The sequence below is a fragment of the Malassezia japonica genome, chromosome 5 (assembly GCF_029542785.1).
Source record: "Malassezia japonica chromosome 5, complete sequence".
In the NCBI taxonomy this organism is placed as follows: Eukaryota; Fungi; Basidiomycota; class Malasseziomycetes; order Malasseziales; family Malasseziaceae; genus Malassezia; species Malassezia japonica.
Genome location: NC_083374.1, coordinates 458,552 through 474,816, shown reverse-complemented (window position 1 = coordinate 474,816; position 16,265 = coordinate 458,552). Strand labels below are relative to the sequence as shown.

General features: G+C 61.1%; 11 protein-coding genes across 11 annotated transcripts; 6 read left to right on the top strand and 5 right to left on the bottom strand.

The window, feature by feature from the left end:
• Positions 1-8: 8 nt before the first annotated feature.
• Positions 9-984, bottom strand: MJAP1_003030 (uncharacterized protein; the record flags this gene model as incomplete). Its single annotated transcript, XM_060266962.1, has 3 exons — positions 9-421; positions 444-796; positions 818-984. The coding sequence occupies 3 exons, from the start codon at positions 982-984 to the stop codon at positions 9-11; spliced, it is 933 nt and encodes a 310-aa protein (XP_060122945.1).
• Positions 985-1,069: 85 nt separating this feature from the next.
• On the top strand, positions 1,070-3,554 carry RAD3 (DNA helicase; the record flags this gene model as incomplete). Its single annotated transcript, XM_060266961.1, has 2 exons — positions 1,070-1,216; positions 1,275-3,554. The coding sequence occupies 2 exons, from the start codon at positions 1,070-1,072 to the stop codon at positions 3,552-3,554; spliced, it is 2,427 nt and encodes an 808-aa protein (XP_060122944.1).
• Positions 3,555-3,781: 227 nt separating this feature from the next.
• TEF3 (translational elongation factor EF-1 alpha) lies at positions 3,782-6,982 on the top strand (the record flags this gene model as incomplete). The annotated part of the gene is made up of 1 exon (XM_060266960.1): positions 3,782-6,982. The coding sequence occupies one exon, from the start codon at positions 3,782-3,784 to the stop codon at positions 6,980-6,982; it is 3,201 nt and encodes a 1,066-aa protein (XP_060122943.1).
• Positions 6,983-7,030: 48 nt separating this feature from the next.
• SHE9 (sensitivity to high expression protein she9) lies at positions 7,031-8,205 on the bottom strand (the record flags this gene model as incomplete). The annotated part of the gene is made up of 3 exons (XM_060266959.1): positions 7,031-7,512; positions 7,535-7,888; positions 7,911-8,205. 3 exons carry the CDS (start codon positions 8,203-8,205, stop codon positions 7,031-7,033), a joined length of 1,131 nt encoding a protein of 376 aa, XP_060122942.1.
• A 92-nt stretch (positions 8,206-8,297) lies between these two features.
• On the top strand, positions 8,298-8,690 carry MJAP1_003026 (uncharacterized protein; the record flags this gene model as incomplete). The annotated part of the gene is made up of 4 exons (XM_060266958.1): positions 8,298-8,384; positions 8,407-8,472; positions 8,498-8,600; positions 8,623-8,690. The coding sequence occupies 4 exons, from the start codon at positions 8,298-8,300 to the stop codon at positions 8,688-8,690; spliced, it is 324 nt and encodes a 107-aa protein (XP_060122941.1).
• A 63-nt stretch (positions 8,691-8,753) lies between these two features.
• On the top strand, positions 8,754-11,552 carry ACS1 (acetate--CoA ligase; the record flags this gene model as incomplete). The annotated part of the gene is made up of 2 exons (XM_060266957.1): positions 8,754-9,117; positions 9,589-11,552. 2 exons carry the CDS (start codon positions 8,754-8,756, stop codon positions 11,550-11,552), a joined length of 2,328 nt encoding a protein of 775 aa, XP_060122940.1.
• Positions 11,553-11,608: 56 nt separating this feature from the next.
• TIM11 (F1F0 ATP synthase subunit e, mitochondrial) lies at positions 11,609-11,955 on the bottom strand (the record flags this gene model as incomplete). Its single annotated transcript, XM_060266956.1, has 3 exons — positions 11,609-11,679; positions 11,710-11,896; positions 11,932-11,955. The coding sequence occupies 3 exons, from the start codon at positions 11,953-11,955 to the stop codon at positions 11,609-11,611; spliced, it is 282 nt and encodes a 93-aa protein (XP_060122939.1).
• Positions 11,956-12,175: 220 nt separating this feature from the next.
• Positions 12,176-12,704, top strand: EGD1 (Nascent polypeptide-associated complex subunit beta; the record flags this gene model as incomplete). The annotated part of the gene is made up of 2 exons (XM_060266955.1): positions 12,176-12,407; positions 12,430-12,704. The coding sequence occupies 2 exons, from the start codon at positions 12,176-12,178 to the stop codon at positions 12,702-12,704; spliced, it is 507 nt and encodes a 168-aa protein (XP_060122938.1).
• A 63-nt stretch (positions 12,705-12,767) lies between these two features.
• On the bottom strand, positions 12,768-13,528 carry CBC2 (nuclear cap binding complex subunit; the record flags this gene model as incomplete). Its single annotated transcript, XM_060266954.1, has 3 exons — positions 12,768-13,224; positions 13,247-13,466; positions 13,489-13,528. 3 exons carry the CDS (start codon positions 13,526-13,528, stop codon positions 12,768-12,770), a joined length of 717 nt encoding a protein of 238 aa, XP_060122937.1.
• Positions 13,529-13,572: 44 nt separating this feature from the next.
• Positions 13,573-14,585, top strand: MJAP1_003021 (uncharacterized protein; the record flags this gene model as incomplete). The annotated part of the gene is made up of 2 exons (XM_060266953.1): positions 13,573-14,498; positions 14,555-14,585. 2 exons carry the CDS (start codon positions 13,573-13,575, stop codon positions 14,583-14,585), a joined length of 957 nt encoding a protein of 318 aa, XP_060122936.1.
• A 63-nt stretch (positions 14,586-14,648) lies between these two features.
• SLM5_1 (asparagine--tRNA ligase) lies at positions 14,649-16,247 on the bottom strand (the record flags this gene model as incomplete). The annotated part of the gene is made up of 1 exon (XM_060266952.1): positions 14,649-16,247. One exon carries the CDS (start codon positions 16,245-16,247, stop codon positions 14,649-14,651), a length of 1,599 nt encoding a protein of 532 aa, XP_060122935.1.
• Between the last annotated feature and the right edge of the window lie 18 nt (positions 16,248-16,265).

The following is a 16,265-nucleotide window of genomic DNA, read 5'->3' as shown; positions in this document are numbered from 1 at the left end:
AAGGGTATCTATTCGAGGTCTACGAGTTGGGCCCACCGTGCCCATACTTCCGACGGCAGCGCCTGGACCGTGGCGGGATTCGCAGTAGACATGATCATGGGCATCGGCAAGGGGCAGAGCCACTGCGCTTCTTCTCTCGACAGCTTGGCCTGGGCGGCATAGCGGGCAGGCATGTAGCCATTCGACGTAGGGTGCTCGGCGTTTGCCTTCCAGAGCGCTTCCAGTGCCTCGTCACGCATCAGTTGCGCAGGCGACTTTTTCTGGCCCGGCGGGCGGCCGCGCTTGCGGCGGGGCTGTACCTCGAACTTGAGTCCCTCGCGGTGGGCCGGCATGCCGAGGGACAAGAGGCGCTGGAAGGCCTGCGCGTTCTTGTCGTCTGCGGGCGGCGGGGGTATATCCTGTGGTGTACTGGATGCGCGTCCTGTGTGAGTGTTGCGACGTACGTTTGCGCTCCGGAACGACCTCTGGCGTGCCTTTGGGCGTCGCTTCGACCTTCCGTGGGACACTCGTCTCTTCGCTTGGCTCTCGCACTGGAGCATCCGGGACAGGCGGCCGGAACATGGCTCCGCTCTGCACCGCCTTGGCACGCTCGAGAAGCGTGGCCTTGTCGAGGCGCTTCTCTTTGGGCGGCGTGCGCACCACCGGCTCCGGCGCTCTCGGCGCTTCGCGCCGGGTCCTGGGCCGCGACGGCGGCTGCACGATATCCTGGATCATGCGCTCTGCCTTGGAAAACTGGTCTGGTGCTAGCCCTGAAGCCTTGACGAGCTCCTCGCGTCCAACGGCCGTACTTTGGAGTCTGGTGAGCTAGGAGACGTACGATTCATTGGCGAGCCAAACGCATACCGCCGGCACCCCCGAGCTAATTTCCTGCACACTCCGTGCATTCCCTTGCGTCTCCCATATCTTTACGCGGTCAAAGAAGATGCGTGCACGATCGCGAACGCTGCGATCGCCCTTGCACAGTGCGGCGAGCGGCGCCGCCATCACGGTCCGAAGCGAGCTCCACATGCTGATTCAGCATCGTTCCTCGCCACCACCGTGCGCTGCTGCGGGGCGGACGTGAGCGAGGATGAAGTTCTATATCGATGAGCTGCCGGTGCTCTTCCCATACCCTAAGATCTATCCCGAGCAGTACTCGTATATGGTGGACCTGAAGCGGACGCTGGACGTCAAAGGCCATTGTGTGCTCGAGATGCCTTCCGGGACAGGCAAGACAGTGTCGCTGCTCAGTCTTATTGTGAGCTACCAGCGGGTACGTTGCGCGTCTGACCCAGTTTTATCCCGGTGGCCGCAAGCTCATTTACTGCTCGCGAACAGTGCCCGAGATTGAAAAGGCGCTGGCGGAGCTGAAGCGCCTGATGGCCTACCGTGCCAAATACAATCAGGCCGCGAGTAATGTGGACGAGGGCGCGATGGAAGTCGACTCGGAGGGCTCAGGAAAGATGGAAGACATGCTGGCGCTCGGACTGAGTAGCCGCAAGAACATGTGCATCCATCCCACTGTGAGCCAGGAGCGAAAAGGCAAGGTCGTCGATGCCATGTGCCGCGACATGACCAGTGCTTGGGCATGTGCGAAAGGGCGCGAGGATCCGGGGAGCGTGCAGCTCTGTGACTTTCACGAGGAGCTCGGTAAGCTCGATCCGGGTCACCTCATTCCCCCTGGCGTCTGGACGCTCGAGGAGGTCAAAGACTACGGCCGCGACAAAGGTGTATGTCCCTACTTTGCCGTGCGTCGCATGATGCCCTTCTGTGATATCATCATTTACAGTTTCCATTACCTGCTCGACCCTAAGGTCGCCGAAATGGTGAGCAAGGAGATGAGCAAGGATGCAATTGTCGTCTTTGACGAGGCGCACAATATCGATAACGTGTGCATCGAGTCGTTGAGCATTGACCTCACGCGCCCGACGCTCGACAGTGCCTACCGCTGCATTAACCAGCTCGCGGACAAGGTCGACGAGGTAAAAAAGGCGGACTCGTCCAAACTCCAGGACGAGTATTCGCGGCTGGTCGAAGGTCTGCAGCAGCAAAGCGACGACCGCGAGGCCGAGACGTTCATGGCGAACCCTGTCCTGCCGAGCGACCTGCTCCAGGAAGCCGTGCCCGGCAATATCCGTCGTGCCGAGCATTTTTTGGCCTTTTTGCGGAGATTTGTCGAGTATCTCAAGACACGCATGCGCGTGTTGCACGTCGTCGCCGAGACGCCGGCGAGTTTCTTGCAGCACCTCAAAGAAATCACATTTATCGAGCGCAAACCGCTCCGGTTCTGTGCAGAGCGTCTGCGCATGCTGGTGCAGACGCTGGAACTGACACGCATTGACGAGTACATCTCGCTGCAGACGGTTGCCTTTTTTGCGACGCTCGTGTCGACGTACGACAAAGGCTTCCTTTTGATCCTCGAGCCGTTCGAGACGGAAAATGCAACGGTGCCGAACCCCATCTTTCACTTTACGTGCCTCGACGCGAGTCTTGCCATCGCACCCGTCTTTGAGCGCTTTAGCAGCGTGATCATTACGAGTGGTACAATCAGTCCCCTCGACATGTACCCCAAGATGCTCAAGTTTGACACAGTGGTGCAGGAAAGTTATACCATGACGCTTACGCGGCAATGTTTCCTGCCGCTGGTCATTACGCGTGGCAGCGACCAAGTCGCGATCAGCTCGCGTTTCGAGGTGAGAAACGACCCTTCGGTCGTGCGCAACTATGGCAATATCTTGATTGAGTATGCCAAGTGCACGCCCGACGGTGTCGTTGCCTTCTTCCCATCCTACCTGTACATGGAGAGCATTGTCGCTGCATGGCACGATATGGGCATTCTCGACGAGGTGTGGAAGCACAAACTCGTGTTTGTCGAGACGCCCGACGCGCCCGAGACGAGTATCGCGCTGGAAAACTACCGTCGCGCGTGCGACAACGGCCGTGGTGCGATCCTACTGTCTGTCGCGCGAGGCAAGGTGTCGGAAGGTATCGATTTCGACCACAACTATGGCCGAGCTGTGATTATGTTTGGCGTGCCCTACCAGTATACCGAGTCGCGTATTCTGAAAGCGCGTCTCGAGTTCCTCCGCGACAATTTCCGCATCAAGGAAAACGACTTTTTGACTTTCGACGCGATGCGCCACGCCGCGCAATGTGTCGGTCGTGTTTTGCGCGGTAAGTCGGACTATGGATTGATGGTCTTTGCCGACAAGCGCTTTGCGCGTGCCGACAAGCGCAGCAAGCTGCCCAAGTGGATTGCGCAGTACATTGAGCCTGTCTTTAACAACCTATCTATGGACATGGCCATTGTCGAGAGCAAGCGCTTTATGCGATCGATGGGCCAGCCCTTCCCTGCTGGCAAGAACGGCATCAGTCTATGGGATCTGGAGGACATTGAGCGGCGGCAGGCCAAGGAGCGCCTCGCTCTCGAGCGACTCATGCAAGAAGACAGCGACGATTGGGTCTCGAAGCATCATGTCGCCGATGGCGCTGCCGACGACGACGTCCACCTCGCCGACGAGTTCGACCATGAGTTTGGCAGCGGCGCCGACCTCGCCGCCGCGGTCACTGCGTAAATCGGGCCCGATCCTGCACAGACACGTCGTTGCGCCCCTGGCCTGCCGCGTGGCAGCCGAATGGCCGTGTCACATTGGTCAGCTTTATTAGTCAGCGCAGGTAGAACGTGCGAAAAAAGGCGGAAAAAAAAACCAGGGCTCCGGCCGGTATAAAGGGGGGAACAGCGTACTTTGCAAGCTTCTCGTCGTTAGCCCGACTTACACATTTATCCTTCGGGCTTTGCACAATGCCTGTTGAGAGTACGGACGGTACGGCACAGGTGCCTGCTAAGGACTTTAAGAACTCTGCCGCTGCTGATGCGGCCGCTGCTGGCCCCGAGCAGGAGGTGAAGGCTGCCCTCTTCGACGAGGCTCAGCTTCTCTCGACCGGCGACAAGACCGCCGCGAAGGAGCTGACCAACCTCGTCAAGATCGAGGGTCCCTTTGCCCTGCGCAACCTTGGCATTGAGAACGTGATCAAGAAGGGTCTCAACGACAAGAAGAACGCTGCTGGCCGCGAGGGTGCCTGCACCCTCGTCACCACCCTCTTCGATGAGGGTGTCGGTCACGAGATTGAGCCCTTCATCATGGAGAGCCTTCTTGACACTCTCGCCGAGGCCATGGGTGACAAGGAGAAGACCGTCCGCCAGAAGGCTGAGGACGCTCTCCTACTCCTTGTCCGCAACATGTCGACGTGGGCCATCCCCCAGGTGCTCCGTGTTTTCCTGCACCAGATGCGCACCGCCGGCAAGTGGCAGGTCAAGACCGGCTGTATCCGTCTCCTTGAGGAGATGGTCCAGCTCGCTCCCCTGCTCATCTCGCAGCACATGACCGAGATCATCCCCGTCATGGCCGAGGTCATTTGGGACACCAAGAGCGATGTGCAGAAGGCCTCGCGCGCTGCCCTTGAGAAGCTCTGCGCCCTGATCTCCAACAAGGATATCGAGCGTTTCATTCCCGCGCTGATCAAGTCGCTCATCCACCCCGTCGAGGAGGTGCCGAAGACTATCATGCTTCTGTCGGCCACCACCTTCGTCCAGGAGGTCGACTCGCCGACCCTTGCGCTGATGACCCCTCTGCTCTCGCGTGGTCTCACGGAGCGCCCCACCGCCACCAAGCGTAAGGTCGCCGTCATTATCGACAACATGTCGAAGCTCGTCGACAACGAGCGCACTGTGCGCCCCTTCCTGCCCAAGCTGCTCCCCGGCTTGATTAAGATCGAGACCACCATGTCCGACCCCGAGGCCCGCAGCGTGGTGCAGCGCGCCATTGCCACCCTCCGCCAGGTCGGTAACGTTTCGGGTGACGGCTCGGACGTCAAGCCCCTGGACGACGTTGACAACGTCCAGACCCGTTCGCTCCTCGACAAGCAGCTCGAGACTGAGGGTCTCTCGGGCCCCGACACGCTCGTCGCCTACATCTCGCAGCTCATCACCAACCTCGCCAACGCCCGCGAGTTTGAGCCCAGCGAGTGGGAGAGCACGCTCACCCGCTACCTGCGTCTCCTGCGCCCCTCGGACCAGGAGAAGTCGAAGAAGATCACCGACAACCTGCTCAAGGCCCTCGCCAAGAGCACTGGTGAGGAGGTCGAGGTGTTCGAGGACGAGGAGGAGGGTGTCGACCTCTGCAACTGTCAGTTCTCGCTCGCCTACGGTGCCAAGATTCTGCTGAACACGGCCACTCTCCGTCTTAAGCGTGGTCACCGCTACGGTCTCTGTGGTCGTAACGGTTCGGGTAAGTCGACCCTCATGCGCGCCATCCAGAACGGCCAGGTCGAGGGCTTCCCCAGCCCCGACGAGGTCCGCACCTGGTACGTCGAGCACGACCTCGACGGCTCGGAGGGTGACATCTCGATTCTCGACTTCATTGTCGCCGACAAGCGCCTGAACGTCAACCACGAGGAGGCTTCTGCCACCCTCAAGGAGATGGGCTTCGACGAGACCCGCCAGGCCGGCCCCATCACTGCCCTGTCGGGTGGTTGGAAGATGAAGCTCGCCCTTGCGCGTGCCGTGCTGTTCAAGGCCGACATTCTGCTGCTCGATGAGCCGACGAACCACTTGGACGTCATCAACGTGAAGTGGATCACCGACTACCTGACCAGCCTGACCGAGACCACCTCGATCATTGTGTCGCACGACTCCAAGTTCCTGAACGACGTGTGTACCGACATTCTCCACCTGAACCGCTTCAAGATCAAGCGTTACCCCGGTAACCTTGATGCTTTCGTCAAGCGTGTTCCTGAGGCTCGCGCCTACGTCGAGCTCAGCTCGGGTGAGGACTACTCGTTCAAGCTGCCTAACCCCCCGCTGCTGGACGGTGTCAAGACCAAGGAGAAGTCGCTGGTCAAGATGAAGAACGTCGTCTTCCAGTACCCCAACACCCCCGCTCCCCAGCTCAAGAACGTCTCGATCCAGCTCTCGCTCTCGTCGCGTGTTGCTGTGCTCGGCCCCAACGGTTCGGGTAAGTCGACCCTCGTCAAGCTGGTTGTCGGTGACACTGAGCCGAACTCGGGTGAGCTCTGGAAGCACCCCAACCTGGTCATTGGTTACGTGGCCCAGCACGCCTTCCACCACATTGACCAGCACCTCGACAAGACTCCTCTGGAGTACATGCTCTGGCGCTACCAGACCGGTGAGGACCTTGAGGAGCACCTCAAGAACTCGCGCAAGCTCAGCCCCGAAGAGGAGGAGGCTATGAAGAACGGTGCCATCATGGAGATCGAGGGTGTGAAGCGCGTCATTGACGACATTGTCGGCCGCAAGAAGCTCAAGAACTCGTTCCAGTACGAGGTCTCGTTCAAGAACATGTCCTCGACCGAGAACATGTGGCTGTCGCGTGACGAGCTTATCCGCCGCGGTTTCGAGAAGAAGGTCATGACCGTCGACTCGCGTGAGGCGCAGAAGGCTGGTATGCTTCGTCCTCTCGTCCGTCGCGAGATCGAGAAGCACTTTGAGGACTTCGGTCTCGAGCGTGAGTTCACCTCGCACAACAACATGCGCGGTCTCTCGGGTGGTCAGAAGGTCAAGGTCGTCCTGGGTGCCGCCACCTGGCGCATGCCCCACATCATTGTGCTGGACGAGCCCACCAACTTCTTGGACCGTGAGTCGCTTGCTGCGCTCATCAACGCTATCCAGAGCTTCGAGGGTGGTGTTGCGATCATTACCCACTCGCAGGAGTTCTCGGAGGGTACCTGCAAGGAGATCTGGAAGATGCAGGACGGCACTCTTGTCGCTTCGGGCCACAACTGGGTCGAGGGTCAGGGTTCGGGTGAGCGCATTGACAAGAAGAAGAACGACGAGGAGGAGGTCAAGTTTGACGCTCTCGGCAACAAGATTGTCGAGGAGAAGAAGAAGAAGAAGCTTACCTCGGCCGAGGCCCGCAAGGCCAAGAAGGACCGCATGGCCCGCCGCAAGCGCGGTGAGGAGGTGTTCACCGACGAGGAGCTCTAAAATAGTGTATTGAGTCGCAGGCCATAGTTTTTGCAAGCCTGATTGCTTCTACAAAAAGAACAGCGACGCCCAGTACGTCAGTGCACTCGCAAGCACCACACCTGTGGTGCCGGCGGCGAGCGACACTTGCTCGCTATGCGAAAAAGGCAGGTAGTGCGACACAAACTGCTCCGTATGCTCGCGAAGCACCGCGAACCAATGCACCACTTCGCGTACCCAAGCAAAGTTGGGCAGCGTAGGGAAGATGCGCCGGGGAGCAGGCGGAGGCAGCTTCTTGGCCACCGGCGCTTGGGCGAGCGCTTCCTTGTCGTCGACCTCGGCCGCGAGGTGCTCGGCGGAAGCGTCCGACGTCGTCTTGCCGGTGATCGCACCCTCGAGGCGCTCGAGGTGCCGGTCGACCGACACGATCGCAGCCGCCATGCGCTCGCGCGCCTCTTCTTCGCCTTGGATGAGACGCTGCTCCAGCGTAAGCGCCAGCTTCCGCCGCTTGTACGGCTCAAAGAGCAGGAGCGCCAACATAAAGACCAAGACTGGATCAGCCGCGCGACGTACCGTTCAGAATCGCGAGGCCAACGCTCACATAGGTGCTCACACTTCGCACGCGGTCGCTCCATAGATGCTCCTCGTGGTACCGGTTCATGACGCTGCGCATGAGGTCATCAAAGCCGCGGTGCATCGCGCCTTCAGCCTCTTCGTACTTTTGCTCGCTCTGCTCCTCGGCCTTGGCGAGCGAGTGCTCGGAGTGCAAGAGCTTGGTGTACTCGACGAGATCTGCATCGTTCCACGACGGCTTCCTGGTAAGTAGGTCGCTCGTGCGGCGCTGCGCGGCGGAGCGGTCGGCTACGGCCTGGATATAGATCGATTTGGCCAGGTTCTTTTCTTCCTGCAGCTCTTTGAGGCGGATCGCTGGGTGAGTTTGGCGACCTACTTTCCACATCGACCTGTGCCTTCAAGCCCTCGATTTCTCCGTAACCAGAAAACTCGTTCCAGCGCTGGCTCAGCTCGCTGATGCGCTTCTCAGCCGCCGGACGGGTGCGCTGGTACCAGTCATTCGCGCGGCTTTGGAGCGCATGAAGCACGCCGCGACGGGGCTCGGGCGGCGTCGAGTACAAGCGCACCGGTGCGCCCCATGGACCACTTGCCGTGCGTGATCCCGGACACGCCACACGCACAAAAGACACGGCACACGCCCACGGCGCACGCGCACCTCGCGCCAGGCTCATGCTCGTTGACCGTGCGCTGCGGGAGGGCCACGTGGGGCCATGTGGGTGTTGGACACGCGGCGCGTCGCCACACGCGTCGCGCTACGAATACGATGTCGCAGGCGATCCCGTTGACGAACTCGTCGCAGCTCGCGAGCCGCGTGAACCAGGAGGTGCGCATTATTGGCAAGGTGCAAAAGGTATGTTACAATTCTAATGTAGGTGTCTAGTGGCGTGCTTCTCCTGGAGGCGTCGGACAGTGGCACGGTCGAGGTCAAGCTGCAAATGGTAGGTGGCGTGTGCTCACAAATAGGAAGACACGCCTACGTCGCAATACGTCGAGGTTATTGGCCGCGTTGCGCGGACGGGCGACTCGATTACGCAGCATGCGCTGCTCCCTCTGGGCGATAACTTGGGTACGTTTTCAATCTTACATAGACCTGTCGTTGGTCGAGCAGCTGGTCAAGCTCGAGCCGCAGTTCCCGACCCTTTTTGCGGAGCAGTAGCTAGGTAGTCTTTGGTCACGATCTCCCCCACCGGTCGGCTCCTGCCCGGCACGTGCTCTCCTTATGCCTCGAGGCCGTGGCGACGAGGACCGCGGGCTGTCGGCCCGCGAGGCCAAAAACCTGTCGTACACGTCGGAAGTGCCGAGCTTTTTGCAAAACTTGCACGCGCAAGTGCATGGCAGTCGGCACAATGCTGCGCGCGCGCGGCATCACGACGAGGACGACGAGGACCCCGTCATGGCCTTTTTAGGCGCGTCCAGTGAGAACCAAAAGAAGCGCCCCTCAAGCGAGGCTGCGCCGCGTGGCGATGGGTACGACAGTGATAACGACCTCGAGCATGCTCAGGTCGTGGTGCTAAAAGAAGGCAAGCACCTAAGCAAGGATGAGTACATGGACCAGCGCACGCAGGAGGACGAAGCACCACCCGGTAGGTTATGTTGACTCATTTTCAGCTACGGAACAGGTGGCCGAGGCAGGCGCACCCGCCAAGACCCCCAAGCAGACGGCTGGACCTCCGCGGCCCAAGTCCATGACTCATGCCAAGGACTTGATCCGTGCACACCAGAGTCAGAAGGCCGAAAGCCAAGCGAGTGCCCCAGACAAAAAGCGACGAAAAAAAGCCAAGCCTGGTGTTGGCCTTAGTTTTAACGTGGACGACGCGTAGCCCTAGCCAATGTGCATTTGCTTCTAGCCCATGTGATGTGCCCCATATTTGTCCGACAAGCTCCGCAGCGTCAGCTGGCCTGCGCCTGTCGGAGTTGCCTGGGGTTATTGGCCCCGTGCGCCGCCCCTAAAATCGGGCCCGATCTGATGACCAAATCTGGGGTAAGTCGGCCGGTACAAGGCTAGCGAGTTCGCCCCGTTCTCTTTCTAGTACGCATTATGGCTGCACTTGGAGAGATGATTGACATTCCTGTTCGCGTGAACGGTAGCGACGCTTCGCGCCCGAAGCCTCACTTTTCTCTTGGCCAGTACGAAGCCGAGTACAAGCACTCTACAGAGAGCACGGACAAGTTCTGGGCACAGGCCGCAAAGGACGTGCTGTCCTGGTCGACCCCCTTCCAAACGGTCCAGTCGGGTGGCTTTGAGTACGGCGACGTAGCCTGGTTCCCCGAGGGTCAGCTCAATGCCTCGTACAATGCGGTGGATCGCTGGGCGATGCAGCGCCCCAAGGACGTCGCGATTATCTGGGAGGCCGACGAGCCTGGCCACGACATTACCATTACTTGGGAAGACCTGCTGCGCCGCGTGTGCCAGGCAGCTAGCACGCTGCAATCGCTTGGTGTGCGCAAGGGCGACCTCGTGATTATCTACCTGCCCATGATTCCCGAGGCGGCAATTTGCATGTTGGCCTGTGCGCGTATTGGTGCGGTGCACTCGGTCGTCTTTGCTGGCTTCTCCTCGGACTCGCTGCGTGACCGTGTCCAGGACAGCAAGGCGCGCGTGGTGATCACCTCGGACGAGGGCCGCCGCGGTGGCCGCATGATTGCGACCAAGACGATTGCCGATGCTGCGCTCAAAGAGTGCCCCAACGTCGAGCACGTCCTGGTCGTCAAGCGCTCCGAGTCGAACGATATCCCCTGGACAGAGGGCCGTGACAAGTGGCTCGAAGAGCTTATGGCTGGCCAGCGCACCTATGTTCCCCCCGTTCCGGTGAGCAGCGAGGACCCGCTTTTTGTGCTGTACACCTCTGGCTCGACCGGCAAGCCCAAGGGTATCGTGCACACGACGGGTGGCTATCTGCTCGGCTCTGCGCTCACTGTGAAGCACATCTTTGACGTGCACGAAGGCGACCGCTTTGGATGCATGGCCGACATTGGCTGGATCACGGGCCACACCTACATTGTCTACGGACCTTTGGTCAACGGTACGACGACGCTGATCTTTGAGTCGACGCCGATGCACCCTAACCCCTCGCGCTACTGGGAGGTAGTGGACAAGCACCGCCTGACCCAGTTCTACACCGCTCCTACCTCGATTCGCCTGCTGCGCCGCATGGGTGTCGAACACGTGAAGGACTACGACCTGAGCTCGCTGCGCACGCTTGGCTCGGTCGGAGAGCCGATCAACCCCGAGGCGTGGCAGTGGTATAACGACAATGTGGGCCGTGGCCAGTGCGCCATTGTGGACACGTATTGGATGACCGAGAGTGGCTCGCACCTTATTTCCTCGCTCCCCGGCGCGATCAAGGCCAAGCCCGGCTGCGCCACCCTCCCCTTCTGGGGCATTGAGCCCGCGATCCTCGACCCCCATACTGGCAAAGAGATTGAGGGCGACGCGGAGGGCGCGCTGGTCATCAAGAAGCCGTGGCCGTCGATGGCGCGCACCATCATGGGCGACCACAAGCGTTTCCTGGACACCTACATGCGTGTATACCCCGGCTACTTCTTCACGGGTGACAGTGCCGCTCGCGACAAGGACGGCTACATCTGGATCAAGGGCCGTGTGGACGACGTGATCAACGTCTCTGGCCACCGTATGTCTACGGCCGAGATCGAGTCGGCGCTGATTGGCCACCCTGGCGTGGCCGAGACGGCGGTGGTGGGCGCGCCGGACGAGATGACCGGACAGTCGATCACGGCCTTTGTCGCACTGAAGCCTGACTATGTGCACCACGAGTCTGAAGAGGCGCTGCTGAAGGAGCTGACGATTCAGGTGCGTCGCGCCATCGGACCGTTTGCGACGCCGAAGCGCATCATTTGCATCCGGGATCTGCCCAAGACGCGCAGCGGAAAGATTGTGCGTCGCATCCTGCGCAAGATTGTCTGCAACGAGGCTGACCAGATCGGCGACCTTTCGTCGGTGGCCGAACCCGAGGTGGTCGAGGAGATCAAGACCAAGTTCGCCGAGTCGGCCAAGTAGATAAGTGGAATAGTCATCGAAGTACATTTCGTCCTGTTGGTGCACAGAGTACCGCTCTACTGCTTCTCCCACTGCGCAAACGCCTTCTCGAGGTCAAAGTTGGGGTCATCGGGGTTGGTCACCACGGCTGGAACTGTGAGCGGATTAGGCGACGTACTCGAGCTGGGGGCGACCGGCGCCTTGGCAGCCTGGAGCTTGGCGTATTCCTCCTTGGCCTTCTTAATGAGGTCGTCCTGAACCTTTTGCTCCTTCTTGAGGATGCGCTCGTCAAACTCCTTCTGGAGCGTCCGGCGGTGCAGGATACCGTAGCCAATACCACCAATCAGGGCCGAGTAACGGACGACCTAGCGGTTAGCATACTTCATGTCGCGCTACGCACATTAACGACAGGAGAGGGCGACATCCTAAAAAGTCGGCTGGTAGCAGCTAAGGAAACCTAAGCCACGTCCACGGGTTTGTGTTGCTGCACTGGCACTTTCATTTTCCCAAATCCCCCCCCAACGCCCCCGTCGGTAGCACCCGGCACGGGGACACGTGATGCAGTTGGCCGCAGCCACGTTTTTTGCGGGGGCCTAGAAGGCCCTGCGGGCTCGCGTGGGCTTTGCGAAGAGAAGAGATCCACCATGGTCCTTGATCAGGAGAAGCTCGCTAAGTTGCAGGCTGCTAGCCGTACCGGCGGTAAGGGTGCCCCCCGCCGCAAGGTTGTGAAGAAGCCCAAGGGTGCTCTTGCCGGCGGTGACGATGTCAAGCTGCAGGGCGCTCTCAAGAAGCTCGCTGTCCAGCCCCTGTCGGGCATCGAGGAGGTGAACATGTTCAAGGACGACGGCAACGTGCTGCACATTGCCCAGCCTAAGGGTACGTTTATTGACTAACTCAGTTCACGGCGCGATCGAGTCCAACACCCTCGCTGTGTACGGCCGCGCCCAGGACAAGGAGCTCACCGAGCTCGTGCCTGGCATCCTCAACCAGCTCGGCCCGGAGTCGCTCGCCTCGCTCCGCAAGCTCGCTGAGAGCTACCAGGCGATCAACGCCCAGCACGCTGCGCAGGGCGGTAACGACGGCGACGATGTTCCGGACGTCGCCGGCAACTTTGACGAGGTGGAGCAGTCCGAGGCCGCTCCCGCCTCGACCGAGGTGGACCAGCTCGACTAACTGCATCGCTTCGTGCGCCATGTTGTATAGATATGGCTAGTCTAAAAAATTGCCTTGCACAGTCTATGCATCGTCGGTCCGCGGCGCTTTCTGTGCCTCGTCCTCGTCCTCGTCCAGCGCACGCTTCGCCGTCGCAGGCTCGTCCGAAGGACCGGCACGCTCCATACGCTCCGTCTCGTAGTACTGCGCGTCGGCACCGGTCGGCGCGGTGTGCGCATCCGCGTCGCGCTCGTTCTCGCGGTAGACGTCCTCGCGGCGCTCGCGGCGCTCGCGCTCCTTGGCCATGGCCTCCTGGCGCTTGCGCTCCTCCTCTTCGCGGAGGCGGTTGTGGCCCCATCCGCCGCGACCGGCATCGTACTCCTGGCGGTACTCGTCACGGACCTGTCCACCGGACCGCCCGCGGCCGTATTGCCGCCCGTCCCGGTAGCCAGGGTCGAGGTCACAGCGGATAACACGCTCGTCGAGCTTGGTGCCCGAGACGAAACGCATGCAGTCGACCGCTTCTTCGTGCGTATAAAATCTGGGTGAGCGACGCTACATACTCGACAAAAGCAAAGCCACACGGCGTCTTGGTATTCCGGTCGAGGCCCATAATGATACGCTTGATTCCTCCTCCGCCCGCGACGTGGGTGACGCGCGCAAAGAGCTCGTACATCTGCTCCTCGGTGGTATAGAACGAGAGGTTTCCGACATAGAGCGTCGCACTGTTGGCCACAGCGAGCTGCTGCTCGTGCACCGTGTTACGTGCGCGCGAGTCGCGGTCTGCGTTAGCTTCTCAACGTACAGGTCGACGGCGCGTTCAACGGCTCGACCACATGCGACATCGTCGGGAGACGTGGAGGAAATTGGGCCAATTCTCTCCACAACGATGCCGGTGGCTGACGAAGGCGGCCCAAGCGCCGAGCACGGCCCACCGCTCACGGATGCGACCGAGGCACTGCTCGCAACGCAGTACGGGAGCTGGTATCCCAAGCTGCGCAAGCATGCGCCCAAGTCAACAATCCTCGACATTGAGTCGATCCAGCCGGAATTCCTGGCATGGCTCGACGAAGACGCCGTCGTGCTGTCGGATGCCAACGACTGGCGCGATCCGTCGCAGAAGCCCGCACGCCGCAACGTCCAGGCGGAAGCTCGCGAAGTGCTCTCTGATGATAGCGACGACGAAGACGACGAGCCACAGTTTCCGGCGCTCAACGCAAAGCTTTTCGAGGTCCTCGACAAATACGGCCCTGTCTTTCCCAAGCTCAACTGGAGCGGCCCGCTGGATTCGGCATGGATCCTGCCGGGGAACACAGTGCGGTGCCAAACGCCTAATGATGTCTATCTCTTGCTCAAGTCCTCCGACTTTGCGATGAAGGACCTCGAGCAGCTCCAGGAGCTGCGCACGGCCTGCCAGGCAAAGCACCTCCCCGAGCCCCGCGTCGAGCTCGTGCTGAAGAAGTGGTTCGAGATGCCGCGCTCGCACGAGTTCCGTATCTTTCTCCGCGCTGGCGATATCATTGGCGTGTGCCAACGCGACGTGACCTTTTACGAGCACTTGCAGGACAAGGAGACGCAGGACCGCATTCTTGAGCTCGTGGACGAGTGCATCGACAAGGTCCAGGAAGAAATCAAGCTCGACGATCTCGTCGTCGACGTGTACTTTACGCGCCACCTCGAAAACTACTTTGTGATCGACGTGAACCCCTACCTTCCCCGCACGGATCCCCTGCTATGGACCTTTGACGAGCTCGACGAGGCCGCCGAGGCGGGGCGGCGCGACCGCATGCTCCCAGTGCCGCTTCGGGTGATTACGTCGCCGGCGCAAGCGTCGCAGTCGCAGCCCACCTACTCGTCCAACATGATTCCAGCGGACGTCGTGGAGATTGGGTCGGGACATAATATCGCCGAGTTTGCCAAGGAGTGGACCGACCAACTCGCCTCGGCGATCCACGGCGATGACGATCAGTAGCGCAGCGGCCCTTTGACACGGGGGAAGCCCACAATATCACGCACATTGTCGATATGCGTCACCCAGCTCAGCAGGCGCTCCATCCCGAGTCCGTAGCCACCGTGCGGCGCGCCGCCGTAGCGCCGCAGGTCCTTGGTGTACCACGCAAAGGAGCTCGCATCGGGGTCCATCCCGTGCTCTTGCATCCGCACACGCAGAACGTCTTCACGCTCTTCGCGCAGGCTGCCGCCGGCCAGCTCGCCGATCTGCGGCACGAGCAGGTCGAAGCACGCTACGGTCACCCCCTCTTTGCCATCGCATCCCGGCGCCAGCGCATCGGTGAGGCGCACCGGCGTTTCGTTCTTGCGCATGTAAAACGGCTTGAGGCCGGTGGGGTAGTCGGTGACAAAGAGGGGCGTGCCGGCCTCGGCAGCGAGCCACCGCTCGTGCTCGGAACGCAGCGAGTTGCCCCATACGGCCTCCTCTTCAAACGCACCCGGCTCCTGCGCCGTGTGCGCACGCAGCTTGGCCACTGCGTCGGTATAGGTGATACGCGGCCACTGCGTATCGAGCCCGGCCTGCTTGTGCAGCACCGCTGCGCTGTCCTCGTTCAGGAGGAGGTCCATGTCGTGCTTGGCGCGCTCCGCCTGGCGGTCGTTTCCATCGAGGCCGACGGCGGCGCGGACCATCATTTTGGTCGTCTCTTCGAGGCCCTGCATGACCATCTCGAGGCCTTGCGGCCCTTTCGGGACCCAGCACAGCTCCGCCTCCATCATCCAGAACTCGGCGAGGTGCCGATTGGTCGCCGAGCCCTCGGCGCGGAACGCGGGGCACAGGCAGTAGACGCGCGAGAGGCCGAGCGCGTATGCCTCGAGGTGCAGCTGTGCCGAGACACTCAGGTACGCGCCGCTGCCCGACCAAAACGCCGTGAGGCTTTCCGGCGTCGTCGCTTTGGTCGGGTTCACGTCCGTGTCCGAGACCACACGAAAGATCTCGCCGCCGCCCTCGCAGTCGGACGAGGTGAGGATCGGGGGGTACATTTTGGTAAAGTCCTCCTTGGCGAACCACGCATCCATCGCGCGCTCCATCCGTGCGCGCGTCCGCGACAAGGCACCGTAGTGGGCGGTACGCGCTTTGAAATGCGACTCGCGGCGCACAATGTCGGCCGCCTGAGCGTGCACGGCATCGCCGCTCTCGGCACGGTGCATGAGGTGCGCGAGGGGGTAGGTCGCGAGCTCGCTCTCGGCGAGGATATCGTATGCGTCGACGTGCATCTCGACTTGCTGGCTCTGCTTTTTACCCCGCCCCGCCTTCATGCGCCCCTGGAGGTGCACGGCAATGCCCGGCGCCATGCCCGGCGCATCACCCACGAGCATCGCCTGCAGCGTCGCGCCGCCGCCCATCGTGCCATCGGTCAGCTCGAGGAACGTGCGTGTTTTTTGGCGGCGCATGGTCGCGACCCAAGCATCGGCCTGGACCGGCTGGTCGAGCGCCGCGTCTTTCTTGGCCGATGCCTCTGCATCGTGCACGAGCTTGGACAGGCTTGGGGCCAGCGTGTGCAGCGCGCGCGCTTGGCGCTTGGGCCTCACCGCGACCGCCGCCCAGCGCAGCATGGAGAAAATGTGGAGGCT